This window comes from Carcharodon carcharias, chromosome 18 (assembly GCF_017639515.1).
Source record: "Carcharodon carcharias isolate sCarCar2 chromosome 18, sCarCar2.pri, whole genome shotgun sequence".
Lineage (NCBI taxonomy): Eukaryota > Metazoa > Chordata > Chondrichthyes > Lamniformes > Lamnidae > Carcharodon > Carcharodon carcharias.
The window spans coordinates 99,691,048-99,707,184 of NC_054484.1; the positions used below are offsets into that span (position 1 = coordinate 99,691,048).

A 16,137-nucleotide genomic window follows, 5' to 3' on the forward strand; every position below is an offset into this window, starting at 1 on the left:
TCTTGTTTTTTTAAAAATTCATTCATGGGCTGTGGGCTTCACTGGCTGGGCCAGCATTTATTGCCCATCCTAATTGCCCTTGAGAAGGTGGTGGTGAGCTACCACCTTGAACCACCGCAGTCCATGTGGTGTAGGTACACCCACAGCGCTGTTAGGGGGGGGTGGAGTTTGACCCAGGGACAGTGAAGGAACGGTGATATATTTCCCACTTATGGTGGTGTGTGACATGGTGGGGGAACTTGCAGATGGTGGTTTTCCTATGCTCCTGCTGCCCTTGTTCTTCTGTGTGGTGGAGGTCACGGGTGTCCCCCACCACCCTGTGATGTAGTCCTGGTGGACAGGATTCCGAGCTCTGGCTTCCTAGTACTGGCTTGACATTCAGCTGGATGCTCTCATTAATGGGAGTGGATTGGCAAAAATATTTCCATTGTCTCTAGCCAGCCCATGATCGGTGAGCTACTAAACACCATCATCCCCAAAAGATCTGCCGTTGAAAGGAATGGGAGTGTGAGAGGGTAGGAAGACTATACTTAGTCTAAGCAGGGTGACTTCAGCACCCATTCCTAGATTCAGCAGTGCTGACGCCAACCCTTTCCTCAGCAGATTCCTGTTTCTGGACTAAGATAGTCTTGCCTGTGTTTTCTTTCACATAAAGTATGTTGTTTTTGTAGCTCCAAGTTAAAATGAACAAGGTGTCCTAAATCAGAACAGTCCTAAGTCAGCAATCTGTCCACTATCGCAAGACAATATATATTTGAAAAATAATGGACTGAGGTCATAAGTTCCCTTGAGATCCAAGGGTAAGTGAGCTCACCCTCACTCTCCCATTGATTAACCTGGTCTAAAAGAAGCATCGCTGGGAGATAATATCGTGTTGGTGCTGAGACTTATTATCCTATTGTGTGGGTTGGTAAAAATATATTTTGTTGCACAGCTAAAATGATTAGCTCAAAGGATAACTGTTATTAGATTGATGTGAATGCTATAAGAATGATATTGTCAGGTAAAAGCTGTAGAGATCGCTTTCGTTAGCACCTCATTGTTTAAGGGTTTGAATATTTATTAGCTTACACCAGAGGCACAATATGGAGGCATCATGGTTAAGTCTGATGACACGCATACACTTTCAGAGAGGGCCATTGAACAACAATTGGAAGTTGCTGATTTTGCTCTCACTCTAGTATGGAGGGCACTGAGAGCTGATTGAACTGACCTAGCTCTGCACTGACTTGGTATCAGACATTCCTGGTGTGTATGAATCAGTGCCATGCCCCCGAGAAGCTACTCATTCATCCCCTATGACCAAAAGCATGGCCAAAATCCAATTTAATTCAGAATCTTCAGTATTGTTTCTTGTTGCTTTTGATAAGAAGTTTCATTCCTTTTGATGCAGCTCCCAATAATTCCTTTGAACCCCATCACTCTCAGTCTTATACCATGTCCAAAGTATGATGAGCCCCTGACGATTTATAATTCAGGTTCACCGACAGGCACAGACTGAATTGAAGTCCAGTAGCTGCCCAGCTCGATCTGAAAATTTTTGTGCCTAAACTTTACTGATGTTCGCCCAGCTGTCATTTTTCAGTTATCAATGGACCCTGGTCTCATTGGATCAATTTACTATTCAATTGAGCTAGAAATGTGGCTGTGCAGCACCCATTTTCCGGGTGCTAAAAGACCTCCCACGTTTTCAATATGGCAGGCAGGAGGCACACAATCATTACAAGTCATCCAACATAGTGATAAAGGCCAAATGCTCCCCAAGGGTCACAGCTCAACCCCCAAACACCATTATCCCTCCTCCCCACCCTCGGCCATCTACTTTCCAACCTTATCACCTCCCCTTCCTCGCTTACCTGAGGGGCTCAGCGCCCTAGTTTACAGTGCCATTCCTGTACAGCTCACTGCTGCCATGGGAATAAAGGCTGAAGCCCAATATCAAGGGCTTTACCATTCAGGCCCAAAAATGATGCACCCTAACTTCGAGGCCAGTGAGCTAAAATGCTGCGTTCATCAGCTGATGAATTGAAACGCCTGTGGAAATGAAAGTGGCTAATATATCAATAGTCTTGTCTAAATTTCAGCAAGTGAGGCACAGTACCTTGAATTATAACAACATTATGGAAGCCAGCAAGCTCTCAGCTTTGACCCTCACTGTTGATGTGTATGCTGATCTCCACTGGTTATAGGGGGTTTCCCTGGGTTAGAGAGGAAAGAACATTATCCCTGTCAGCCAGAATAAAGCACTTTTCATAGTGGGCAGAGATATCAGCATTCGAAATCTCCAGGTTTTTTGAGAAGTCTGGTTGGAGACAACAGACAAGGATTGACTCCAAAAATTGATGAAAATGTTCTGAAGCGAGAGAAATGATGGTGTTAGTGATGGTGGAATCTGCTGCTCTCTTTCAGGTCAGTTACTATTTCCCATTGAAGACACTCTGGAGATCATTCTTTGCTGCTTTGGTGGCAGCTTTCACCCTCCGTTCAATCAACCCTTTTGGCAACAGTCGGCTGGTGCTGTTCTACGTGGAGTACCACACACCCTGGTACATGGCTGAACTGGTGCCTTTCATCCTACTTGGGGTTTTTGGAGGTCTGTGGGGAACGCTTTTCATCCGCGGGAACATTGCCTGGTGCAGGAAGCGTAAGAACACTAAGCTTGGAAGGTACCCGGTACTGGAGGTGATCGCTGTGACTGCCATCACGGCTATCTTTGCCTTTCCAAATCAGTACACAAGACAGAGCACCAGTGAGTTAATCTCTGAGCTCTTCAATGACTGTGGGGCACTTGAATCTTCACAGCTCTGCGACTACATCAATGATCCGAACATGACTCGTCCAGTGGATGATATACCCGACAGGCCAGCAGGCCCCGGGGTCTATGCAGCTATATGGCAGCTAGCTCTCGCCCTGGTTTTCAAAATTGTTATCACCATATTTACTTTTGGCATGAAGGTGAGAATGGGCAACACAAGTCGTTTTATCTTGAACTGCCTCCACTGCATGATCCTGATCAGCACAGGTCTAACTTACCAACGCCTGTTTAATATTGAAACAGAACTGGGAAAAAAAAAAATAGGCCAGTCCCCAGCGAGCAGAATTCAGATCCTGACCACTCTCCTGTGATCCTGACCTGGAGTAAGGACTGGACGGCACGGGCTCTGATTAGGTTGTCACGGCTCTATAGCGGCAGTGTTACTTGACTAGTAACCAGAGGCCCAGGCTGTGAATCCAGTGGAACCATGAGCTTAAATCCCACCAGTTTGAAAATTTGAATTCAGTTTAAGAAAAAAAATCTGCAAATAAATTTCTGCCGTCAGTAAAACTTGCGAATGATGCCCTCGTTTCTGAGCATTGGTTTTTTAAAAAATGTGCAGGTGCTCACTGTGAGGTGAAAGGGGTGGGAGGGTGTGTGGGTTAGGGTGTGAGTGACAACTATCCAATAAGGAATGAATGTCTTCAGATGAAGAGAACTGAGGAGAAAAATTGGGAGAGCAAATTGAAGAGAAGCTAGAGCGACTATGTGATTCATTCACTGTGCAGTTAAATCCATGTCAAAACAGCACAGAACAAATATACACTATGGAATACAGGTAACATTTTCTCTTTACAATGTGATGGGATGCCTTTTCCTTTGCCATCCTGACTGAAACTGGGTAAGGGAGCAACAGAACATGGGGAAAAATTGAACACTTGTGGGGCTGGGCTAACATTGCTTCATTTCCCTCTCTTTCCCCTGTTGGTACTAACTGCTTTGGCCATTTCTTTCCTGCCCACTGCATGCAGTGGCCTGAGGTGTGAGGTGTGCAGTTTGGGTTCCTGGCCCATTTCCTTCACATCCACCCTTGGTCCTGCCACTCCCTCAGACCATCAGATGAACCATATAATAGGCCTCGGGTGACACCAGGTATGGCCTCACCTGAAGCTAATGGAGATGGCATAATTTGGGCCTCCTGTCCCTCCAATTACACACCCAGTGAAGGCCCCCAAGTTAGCCCAAGGCATTCAGTTATTTTACAGGGCCCAGTAATCCCTTTAACGCGGCCTCTTAAAGGTGCAGTGACTGGGGTTGTGGCATGGTCGACCTCTTTGGGGATGACAGGAGTGGTGGGAGATGGGGGAAGGGGCAGGATCAAGAAAATCCAGGCCAATAATCCAACGGGAGAGTTGAGATGAATCGTAAATCACAAGAATGAAATGAATAACTGATGTGGTCATCTGAACTTGGATCAGACAGGGAGTTATGTAGATCAACTTATACAATAAATTATTTGAGTGAGTTGGGACCATATTGGATCTCCCTCACACTTATTACTTGCACAGTGTGGCATTGGCCTGAAAATGACCCCTCCCCCAACATGTTTTTTTGCTGTTGTTTGTTCTGGAATGAGCCAGGACTGGTTTTCTTGTGTTCTTGGACTGCTTTTCAAACCTGGTTAGCTCAGTTCATTCGACATTCAGCAAAATAAGGCCAAACCTTGAAAATGTGTTTTCCTTTTAATGATTTAAATTATCATTTACAGCTATCTTTAATGGCACGCCAAAGCCCTAAGGAGTCTTACACTTTTGGTGTTGAGCTCTAAGTTTGGCATTTAGCGTAAAGACAGACCCTCCTTTATCAGCAGATTATTGAAACAATCGTGTTTTCCTGTACACTGTGATGATCCAGGCCTTTGGGTTGTGTCTTCACCGAATTATCTCCTGTATTAAATTCTTACATCATGAAAGGAAGCCATTTGGCCCATTGTGCTTGTGCTGGCTCTTTGAAAGAGCTATTCAATTAGTCCCACTTTCTGCTGTCTCCCTATAGCCTGATCATTTTTTTCCTTTTCAAGTATATGTCCAATTCCCATTTAAAGGTTATTATTGAGTCTGCTTCCACTGCCTTTCAGGCAGATCGTAACAACTCACAGAAAAATCCTCTCATTAAAATTACTGACAAGACATGAGAGTTAAACACTGTTAACACACTTCATCTTAACAGTTCTCTATCGTATAGCATACTAGCATACATTGAAAGAATGCATCACGTTTTTTATGCACCTTGTTTCTGCAGATGCCATCAGGACTGTTTATTCCGAGCATGGCTGTCGGGGCAATAGCTGGCAGAATGGTTGGTATTGGTGTGGAGCAAATGGCCTATCACCACCATGACTGGTTCATCTTCAGAAGCTGGTGTAGGCCAGGAGCTGACTGTGTCACACCAGGACTGTATGCTATGGTTGGGGCAGCCGCATGCCTTGGTGAGTGATACCTGATTTGCCGTTGACCAGCAACTTTTGAAAGAGAGATCATTCTGCAGCAAAGCCAACAAGCTTAGTGTTTATATTTAACTTGGACATTTTTTTATTGATCCCTTTTGGAATCTCTTGATAGCAATCTGAACGTTGACCCCTATTCATTGGGTAGCACCACTGAATTGTAGGGCAAAGCTTTGCAGCTTTTGGAGGCCTTTTGTGAATTTGTGTGCCCAGGTAGATACTGAACTTACCTGGAGCTTGCCTAAAAGAAGCTCAGTTGGTAGCAATCTTGAGTCAGGAGATTGTGGGTTCAAGTCCTACACCAGAGATTTGAACACATAATCTAGGCTGACACCCCCAGTGCACTGCTGAGGGAACACTGCATTGTTGGAGGTGCCCTCTTTCAGATGAGACATTAAACTGAGGCCCCATTTACTTTCCCAGGTGAACTTAAAAGATCCCATGAAACTATTTGAAGAAGAGTAGGGGAGTAATTCTGATATCCTTGGCTGTCATTTATCTTTCAACCAACATCACATAAACAGATGATCTGGTCATTATCGCACTGCTAATTGTGCGAGCTTGATGTGCTTAAATTGTCTGCAGTGTTTCCTGAAATACAACAGTGACTACACTTCAAAAACGCTCCATCAGTTGCAACACACTTTGAGACATCTTGAGAATCATGAAAGTGTGTCTTTCCTGACTGGACAATGGAATGAGGGAAGGCCTGGGAGGACATTGGCTTCCAATGGTTGTGGTGGAGGAGAAAATAAATATCATGAAGTCAAACTAAATGAGAAATTCGTTTTTAAACAAAGGCCTTGTATTTTTATAGTGAGTTTCACGTTCTCAGGACACCTGAAAGTGCTTCACAGCCAGTGAATTTTGAAATGTAATCAGTTTTGTTCTATCATCAGATGTAAAGGCCAATTTTCACACAGCAGTGGGATAAATGACAAAATAATCTGTTTTGATCATGACGGCTAAGTCATAATTATTGGCCAGGATACCAGAAAATTCCCTTTCTCTTCTCTGAAATTGTGCCCTGGAATCTTTTACGTCCATTTAAAGGGCGTCTCATCTAAAAGAGAGCACCTCCGACAAAACAGCACGCCCTCAGTACTGGGGAGTGTCAGCCTGGATTACTTTCCCAAAACCTAGAATTCACAATTCTCTGACTCAGAGACAAGAATGCTAGCACTGAGCCAAGGCTAACACTACAACAACAACTTAAAAATTCTTAACATCGAAAAGCATTATCAAATGAAATATAACATTGAGGCAGATAAAGAGGTGTTCGATCAGGTGACCAAACACTTGGTTAAAGAAGCAGGGTTTAAGGAGTGTCTTAAAGGAGGAATGAAAAGCGGAGAGGTTTAAGGAGAGAATTACAGAGTTTAGGGCCTAGGCAACTGAAGATGCAACCACCAATGGTACAGCGATTAAAATCGAGGATGCTCAAGAGGCCAGTCTTAGCAGAGTGTTAGTATCTCAGAGGGTTGTGGGGCTGGAGGAGATTAGAGATAGGGAGGGGTGAGGCCAGGGAGGGATTTGAAAATAAGGATGAGAATTTTAATATCAAAATGTTGCTTGATCAGGATGTCAGTGTAGGTCAGTGAGTACAGGGATGATAGGTGAACAGGACTTGGTGTGAGTTAAGACATGGGCAGTAGAATTCTGGATGACCTCAAGTTTATGGAGGGTAGAATGTGGGAGACCAGTCAGGAGTCCACTCCTTGGAAAAGTCAAGAGTATACAGTCTTGGGTTTGGTTCATGATAGGAATGTTGTGTAAACTCAACCATTTCCTGTTCTGATATGAGAGATTGTAACTACTGCATAATAAACAACAACAATTTGCATTTATATAGCAACATTACTGCAGTAAAATATTGCAAGGTTCTTCACAAGACTGTAAACAGGCAAAAAAAAAATTGACAGCAAGTCACAGAGGGGACAGATGATCAGAAACCTGGTGAAAAGATTAAAGAAGTGGGTTTTAAGATGCCTGTGAAAGGAGGAGTGAGGAATGGGGAGCTGCAAAAGTTTAGCAGTGGGGGGAGAGTTCCGGAGCTTAAACAGACAGTTGAAAGCATGGCCACCAAGAGTGGAGTGAAGAAAGTCGGGGATGTGCAAGAGACCAGGGTTAGAAGAGTGCAGAGATTTCACAGGGTTGTACAGGTGAAGGAGGTTACAGAGATAGAGAGGGGCGAGGCCATGGAGGGGTTTGAAGACAAGGATGGGAATTTTAAATAATACTGTGCCAGCCTTATCACACTTCCACTTGTCAGGGCACCAATTTAAAGGAGAAGTTTCAAAGTGTTTCATTCTGGCTGTTGATAATTTTGCTGCAGGTGGAGTAACTCGAATGACGGTGTCTCTGGTTGTGATCATGTTCGAGCTAACGGGAGGTTTGGAGTACATTGTGCCATTAATGGCTGCAGCAGTGACCAGCAAGTGGGTGGCCGACGCCTTTGGGAAAGTGGGTATTTACGAAGCACACATACATTTGAATGGCTACCCTTTCTTGGATTCGAAGGATGAGTTCAGGCACAGGACACTGGCAACTGATGTCATGAGGCCAAGACGCACTGAGCCTCCCCTCTCAGTTCTGACCCAAGGCAGTATGACAGTGGAGGATGTGGAGACCCTTATTAAAGATACAGATTACAACGGCTTCCCTGTTGTTGTCACTAAGGAATCGGAGCGGCTCATTGGCTTTGTCCAGAGAAGGGATCTCATTCCTGCAATAAGTGAGTTTTCTAGCTTGGCAGCTGTTTCTCTTACATTGAATTTTGACTTCAATTTCAGCACAGAATTGCGAATTGAGCCTGACAGCGTTTTTTTTAATGTTTTAAGTTGAAGTTTGGCTTAATGGTTACATTCCAGTCTCCTAACCAAAGGTATTGGGTTTGAACTCCTGCTCAAGACAGTCCTAGCAAGTGGAAGTTGGAGCTCCAGCTCTGAATTTTAAAAAATATATCCATTCATGGGATGTGGGCATCGCTGGCTAGGCCAGCATTTATTGCCCATCCCTAATTGCCCTTGTTCAGAGGGCATTTAAGAGTCAACCACATTGCTGTGGGTCTGGAATAGGCCAGACTAGGGAAGGATGACAGATTTCCTTCCCTAAAGGACATTAGTGAACCAGGTGGGTTTTTACGACAATCGGCAATGGTTTTGCGGTCAGACTTTTAATTCCTGATTTCTTTATTGAATTCAAGTTTTCACTATCTGCTGTGGTGGGATTCGAACCCAAGTCCCCAAAGCATTACCCTGGGTCTCTGGGTTACTAGTCCAGTGATAGTAGCACGATATCACCAACTCCCCAAATTCTGGGTTCACCTGCAGCGGAGTACTCATGTCCAGTGGTATGGGTATGGCCCCCCACCCCTACCCCCTCCACACACACACACACACACACACACTCCCCACCACCCCCCCACCACCTGAACACCCTCCCTCCCCAATCGGTGGAGTTGGGGAGCTCATAACACTCTCCTTCCATATCGGGCTGACCCGCCTATTGGCTAGTAGACAATGATTCTGGCCCTATGTCCCTGGAAGGAACATTGATGTAATGGCTGGTCAGATTATAATCAGCCTGCTAATCCCTCCATGCCACTTAATTTTGATTAATTAATTAAATTAAGTGCAAAACCAGAAAACTAGCTAAAGCTGACTGGCAACATCAAAAGAAACTTGACAGGGGCTCTGAAAAACTCGCAACACAAAAAATCCTCCATTTACAAGACAATAATATATGAAGGCAAAAGTTACATGGGATTTATAATTAAGGTCTAGATATATTGTTCACTATTTACATAAATGATTTGGACTCAGAAATCAGAGGCACATTATCAAAATTTGCAGAAGACGCTAAACTGTATTTATCGAAGTGTTTCTCAGTATAAATTAACTGTGGCAAAATACAGTTTGAAAATACGTAAACAATTAAGTAGCCGCATAAATTAAATGGGGTTTGGGTGGGGAGGGGGTGGTTGCTGGTGGAGGGGTTGGTGTGTGACACCAAAGGAAGGCTGTCCCAAAATGGCTCAGACTTGATGCCTAGTTTGTGTCGAGTCAGGCAACCTCAGCACAGATCGCACGTTGCTGAAATTGGTGGAAGAATCAGTCTTGTATTCTTCCCTCAGTAATTCTGTCCTCTCTGCCGGAAAGTGTACATTTGTAAATTTGGAATGAAGGTAGGAGTGAGGTTGGTTTTGATGCACCAAGAAGATGACCTGGTCCTTGCGTTTGCTGCCTAGGAACGTTGGCTGAGGTATTAGACATTTGATAATGCTCATTGGTCCATTCTGGGCTATGTTTCCAATGTCTTCTGGGGAGGAAGGGAGAAAGTTGTTGGGGAGGAGTGGGGCTAGGGTGGGGGCGGGTGTTGAGATGTCTAGTGTGGGAGGGGGCAAGGTGCATGGGGAAATCAAAAATTAATTAATCAGAATTCTAAGATTTTGTTTCCTCCCAATTTTTGACTTTTCCTATCTATGTTAGAAAATGCAAGAAAGGTACAAGACGGAGTGGTCAGCAACTCCATTGTGTATTTCACTGAGGATCCACCACCACTGCTTGGTAACAGCCCCTGCCCACTCAAACTGCGGAGGATTCTCAACCTGAGCCCCTTCACTGTGACGGACCACACACCCATGGAGACGGTGGTGGACATCTTTCGTAAGCTTGGCCTCCGGCAATGTTTGGTCACTCACAGTGGGTAAGTAGCTTTTGGCAAGCGGCAGTGCAAAGGGCAGCTTTTCAATCAGTTTACTGCCTTCCCACAGAATATCCATCTGCAAGAAGGCACAGTGAGAAAGGTCTTTATGGATACCAAATCATTAGAATGACTGTCATCTTGATGAGAAACTGTCAAGCATAGGACAAAATAGAGGTCATGTTATTTTTGAAACACCGACAAGTTATATTTATGTAGCACCTTTAGTGTAGTGAAGTATCTCAAGGTACCCACAGGAGCATTATCAAACAACATCTGAGAGACTGGAACAGATGGCCAAAAGCTTGATCAGAGAGAGATAAATTTTAAGGAGCATCTTAAAGGAGGAGAGGGAGGTACAGGGGCACAGGAGGGTACAAGTGACTGCTGGTGATGTTATTGTGTGCAGCTGAGTGTACTAGTATCTAACTCCTCCCTCTGGCCTTTTGAAAGGGGAGTTTAATGCTCTTATTGGAAATTATTGGATTTCAGATCCTTGGAATGAGCTTTTCCTGTCCCCAGAAGGAAAAAGACAGTTCAGATCAGTACTCTTACTTCCCAGTTTTTATTTGTGTTCCACTTTAAGGTATACAAGACCAGGTCAGACCAGTATTCTTATTTCCCAGTTTATACTGTTTTTCTTGCTCTGTGTTGTTAGTCCCATGAACCAGTGCTGTTTACCACGCAGCTTACTTCAGAAGTTCCTTCTGAAAATCGGGGTCGGTGGGGGGTGGGGGTGGGCGTCAGGGAATCATGCAGGGGATGCATCCGGGCGCACTGGGCAGGGGGGTCGATGAGAAGGTGAGGTGGTGCAACTGGGACAGCTCGTAATGAACCAGTGCTGAGTGCCTCACTGAGAAAAGGGAGAGAAAGGCTTGCATTCCTATAGCCCCAAATGCCTCAAAGCACTTTACAACCAATTAAATACTTTGTTGAAGTATATTGACTGTTGTAATTCAGGAAATGTGGCAGCCAATATGCACTCAGCAAAACCCCCTCAAACAGCAATGTGATAATGACCAGATATCTGTTTTTTGTGATGCTGATTGAGGGATAAATATTGGCCAGAGCACTAATAAAAAAGCAAAATACTGCGGATGCTGGAAATCTGAAACAAGAACAAAAAAAAACAAGAAATTTCTTATACCGTGGAGAACTCCCCTGCTTTTCTTCAAAAGAATGACATGGGATCTTTTACTTCCACCTCAGTAGACAGATGGCACCACAGTTTAACAACTCCTCTGACAATGCAGTGCTCCCACAGTACTGCACTGGAGTGCCAGCCTTGAATTGTATGCTCAAGTGGCCATAGGTTTAAGGTAAGGGGCAGGTGGTTTAGACGGGATGTGAGGAAGAATTTTTTCACCCAGAGGGTGGTGGGAATCTGGAACTCACTGCCTGAAAGGGTGGTAGAGGCAGAAACCCTCACAACATTTAAGGAGTATTTGGGTGTGCACTTGCAATGCCATGGCATACAAGGCTGTGGGCCTAGTGCTAGAAAATGGGATTGGAATAGTTAGGTACTTGTTTGACAGGTGCAGACCCGATGGGCCGAAGGGCCTTTTTCTGTGCTGTAGACCTCTATGACTCTATGGGACTTGAACCTGGAACCTTATGATTTAGAGGCGAGAGTGCTACTAAGGCATGGCTGGCACACACATGCATACAAACATACGATTTAGGAGCAGGAGTAGGCCGGCCTGTCAGAGGATGCCAAGAGAGGCATGGAGAGAAAAGGTAGGCTTATTTAAGAGGGAGTCAAGCCCGGGATGCAGCAAGGAAGCAGCAAAGCCAAGGAGTACTGAAGGGTCGGAGCAGGGAATTGTCAGGGCACAGGATCTGAGAGAGGAGAAAGGAAGTGAGATACAATGATAGGAAAGAGTCTAGGAGGGGTAAAGAGGAAAGAGGCAAAAGTAAGATAGAATGATGGGCTTGGGCTCAGGGTGGCAAGCAAAATGTGAATGTTAAATGACATTGGTTACATAAAAACCAGGATTCATGCAAACCGGATGGTGAGTAGGAAATAGGAGGTAATAGACAAGGACCCAGAGTTAAAGTCAAAAATCCTGGTGATAGGAAAATGAGGATGTTGATAGGTTGGATTCAGGCGGAGCATCGACAAACTGTTATCCGAGTTCGGAGATGGGTGTAGCAAGTGAAATCCCGAAGCTATGTGAGGATAATGTATCAGAGGACATACTGATGGTACCATTTTCCCGGGAAGGATGATGGCGAAGTTGGAGGACACCATAATAAATATTGTCACCAAACACTTCCTGAGTGGGCAATAAATCCAGCCTAGCATTGGGAAAGCCTTTTAAAACATATTCCCACTCCATAATGGCCTGCAGGAAAACACAGGCTTTCTAACACCTTCAAATAATTGTAACCTTTTCCATGCCTTGAACCACATGAATGCACATCAATTATTTAATGTAATTATTGCAAGTATTTTTTTCTTCTGTTTGCAGACGTCTCCTGGGCATCTTAACTAAAAAGGACGTACTAAGGCACATGGCCCAAATGGCAAATCAGGATCCTGAGTCCATCATGTTCAACTGACCTCTTGCATGCTCACTGTGCCAGCCTTAGCCAGTTCTGATTTTATAAGGTAAAGGGCAAGACTGAAGTCTCAGCATTGAGGTGGCCTTTGAGTGAACTGAATTCTGATCACTTGATCAACAAAACATTACTCGAAAGCAGTCTTGCTCGGGAGAGGAGGCATCAGCAATGCACTGGATTAAGAGATGAGGACTGACCCACAGCGAGATCATTGTGTTCTTTCAGACGAGTGAAGGATGAGAAGCCAAAACCTCAGCTCTTTTGCAAAGTCTGATGACCTGATAGATGATGCATCTTATACTAACATCTCAGCTGCCCAGCTTTGTCTGAGAAGTGTGCCCACTAGGGGTAAAAAAATAGTGATTAATAAATACATAACGCGTTGATACTGGTCAGTGATGTAACAGACTACAAGACACTAGCTAAGAGCTACTGTGCAAGGCAAATGGGGAATAATTCCAGAGTCTGTTTGGATTCATGGTTAGCACAGAAAATGTCAGTGTTAAAGACCTTGCATTAATTTCCTTATTTACCTATTGAGTTCGGAAGGAGTCTGGTCAGGGTCCCTGTGTAATATTAAACTGTATTTGCATCAACAGGTTACTTAGAATTTTACAGCACAGAAACAGGCCACTCAGCCCATTGGTCTATGCCAGTGTTTATTCTCCACCTGAGCCTCTTCCAAGCCCTATTTCGTTTCACCGTATCATCATATCCTTCTATTCTTTTCTCCCTCATGTGTGTTTTGCTTCCCCTTAAATGCATCTGTGTGAACAAACACAGCCCTAGCCTGTACAACCACAGCCCTGGTGTCATTATAATGAATCAGAACTGCATTCCCTCCTGGGTGAGGGCTGGAAACAGTATTCCAGTTGGGGGTCGAACCATAGTTTTAAACAACTTTAGTATAACTTCCACCCCTTTGGATCCCAACCCTCATGAGATAAAGGCTAACATTTCATTAGCCTGTTACGTGTAGATAATTTGGAGAGAAAAAGCTGAACTGTGCTAAGAGAACTCGTCATTGTGCCAAGCAGTAAGTTTTACAACCTAGTGCTGTTGACGCAGACCTCGATGGGGCTAGGGTGGTGGGTTGGTGGGGTGGGGGGAGGGGTCCGTCAATGGCTTTGGGGCCCACAGGGTTTACACAAATAGATGGAAAATCTTGCAGAAAGCGGTATCATGGGCACCACTCCCATTGGGCTGAATCTTTGGCTCTGCGAGAGGGGGAGGGGCCCACTCGCCAGGGCGTAAGACGGGCGTGCGTCCCGATGTCACCTCGCGTCATTTAGATTTTCAGTTCAGTGGGTATGCAGCTAAGTCGGCTGAGCTCCCGCCAAACAGCCCTAGGCCCGTTAAGGCTGTTAATGAACTAATTAAGCCTTTTGAGAAACCTTAAGGCTGGCGGGGGACTGGTGAAGAGCCCAGGCGACCTTCGCATTTTTCATGGAAGCTCATCCATGGGCGGGATGAGGTTTCATGAAGAGTTTATAAATTAAATTAATTTTCTCATTAAAGTCCATTGACATGTCCCAGCTCATGTGACACTGTCACATGAGGGGACATGTCTCCAATTTTTTTCTTCTTTATTAAAATTTTTGGAATTTAACCTAATCTCCCTGAGGCCCGGAGCTGCGCCCTTTCACACCCCTCCCCCCAGCCCGCATGGGGAGTGCTTAGTGCTTCTTAATTGGCCTGCCCAGGTAAAATGGCGCAGACCCGCCCCCGTGCAACCCCCCCCCAACGGGGGGTGGAAATTCTACCCATTGTGTAAAGCACTGCGACAGCAGCTTTAGAAGGTAAAATTGACACCTCAGTGCTAACCCTCAAACAGAAGATGTGTTCATAATTTTGTTGCAAGTAACGCACAGAAGACATGTTTGTGCCTATGTTTGTAAGTTTGTTGTTGATGTATTTCATGAATATTGGATTGTGGAGCTCGCTTCATTTCATTACACTCAAAATCGACCAACAATTGTCGATGGTTAAATCATTGTTCTTCCCGTGCTAACACGCTTGAATATCCATATCCCATTGCTGGTCAAAGAGGTCAGGTCACCATGGTGACACAGTGGGAGTTAAGCACACTGTAGATATGTGTATTGGAGAAATTGTAGCCTTGCTACCCCGCAGTTTCACAAAGATGATGATATGCCCCTGCTTTCTTCTCTCTGTGGTCTAGGCTCCCCAGCAGAAATGTAAAGTTGGCTGTGGTATGTCGGATTACAGTGGAGCTCCTAGGGACTGATGCTCTCCCCATCTCTGTAACTGTCTGCAGCCCTACAACCCTTCAAGATCTCTGAGCTTCTCCAGTTCCCGCCTTCTCTGCACACCTAATCTTCATCACTCCACCATTGGCGGCTGTGCCTTTGGCTGCTTAGGCCCTAAGCTCTAGAATTGCCTCCCTAAACCATTCCTCCTTTCTAACTTTCTCGTCCTTTTAAGCCACCCCTTAAACCCACCTCTTTGACTAGGCTTTTGGTCATCTATCCTGACATTGCCTTAGCTGGCTTGGTGTCAATTCTTTTTTCTTGTCTGATAATGCTCCAAGCACATTATGAGAGCTATCTAAATGCTGGTGGTGGGATTTCCAACAAAAATGGAACTTGTCAATTTCAAGTGTAATTCTACTGTAACTGATGGCCAGTTTGTGAAGCAGGAACACCTTGAAGCTTTTGCTGTGATATGGAAATTCCTATTTTTGCTGAAAGATTCCCATTTTATATTACTAACAAGAGGCATGGACCTTAGCCAGTGGTGAAGAGTTTACCCAGAACAAATTTCCCTTTTTGAAAACTTTTGGGTGCAGTAACAAACAAGAATTAATCTTGGGTCTCTATCTTCATATGTTTCTGGGAAAATAGGTAAGATGGCAAGGTGAGATTTGTTACATTAATAACTTTACTAATGATATCCTTTATTGCTAAAATTAAGCTGAGCAAGCTGATAGTGACTTTTGAACAACATTGTGTTTAGTGTATGAACGCATGATAATGTTTTTTATCAAATCCTTTTCCCTTCTGTTCAACAATTCATTTTAAAATGGGTTAAAATTTCCAATAAAATGGGGGAGAAAGTAATTTGAGACAAAAATACCAAATAGTCACACACTGTATTGTCATGGTCAATGTCTTGATAGATATGCATCAAAAAACCATTGTGTAGTGCAAAGAAGATCAGGTACATTTTTGATTCACTATCCTTATTAGCTGCCATCTCTAGACAGATTCCAGCTCTCTTGGCTTTTTCACTACTGTTCACCATGGTTCTCTGCTATATTATGGTTCAAAACCTTGATTGCTCACTATATTTAAGGATTTCGTTCAACTATCATCGAAGCTTAGGATCAACAGTGTTCTGTTTCATAAGATATGCTGGGGCATTTGTGGATTGGAATGAATACTACACTGTACTTGTGAATATGTTGATTTGCACTTTACATGTCAAGGCTCAGTGGGTTCTCAGCTGGTGCTGTAAACATAAGAACAGTGGTAGGTTGTGTTTAACGAACCTTGTAGACTTTTTCGAGGAGGTTACCAAGAAAATAGATGAAGGAAAGGCTGTGGCTGTTGTCTACATGGACTTTAGTAAGGCCTTTGACAAGGTCCCA

At 44.3% G+C, this 16,137-nt stretch overlaps 1 protein-coding gene across 2 annotated transcripts in view; it reads left to right on the top strand.

The window, feature by feature from the left end:
- The window catches only part of clcn4 (chloride channel, voltage-sensitive 4), a 33,631-nt gene extending 20,835 nt beyond the window's left edge, over positions 1–12,796 (top strand). For both annotated transcript variants that reach the window (XM_041211349.1, XM_041211350.1), the window contains 5 exons: positions 2,410–2,955; positions 5,057–5,243; positions 7,597–7,995; positions 9,752–9,968; positions 12,437–12,796. In XM_041211349.1, the coding sequence (XP_041067283.1) occupies positions 2,410–2,955; positions 5,057–5,243; positions 7,597–7,995; positions 9,752–9,968; positions 12,437–12,527 (1,440 nt within the window). In that variant the 3' untranslated portion in view covers positions 12,528–12,796. The remainder of the gene's footprint in view (positions 1–2,409; positions 2,956–5,056; positions 5,244–7,596; positions 7,996–9,751; positions 9,969–12,436) is intronic.
- The last annotated feature ends 3,341 nt before the right edge of the window (positions 12,797–16,137 follow it).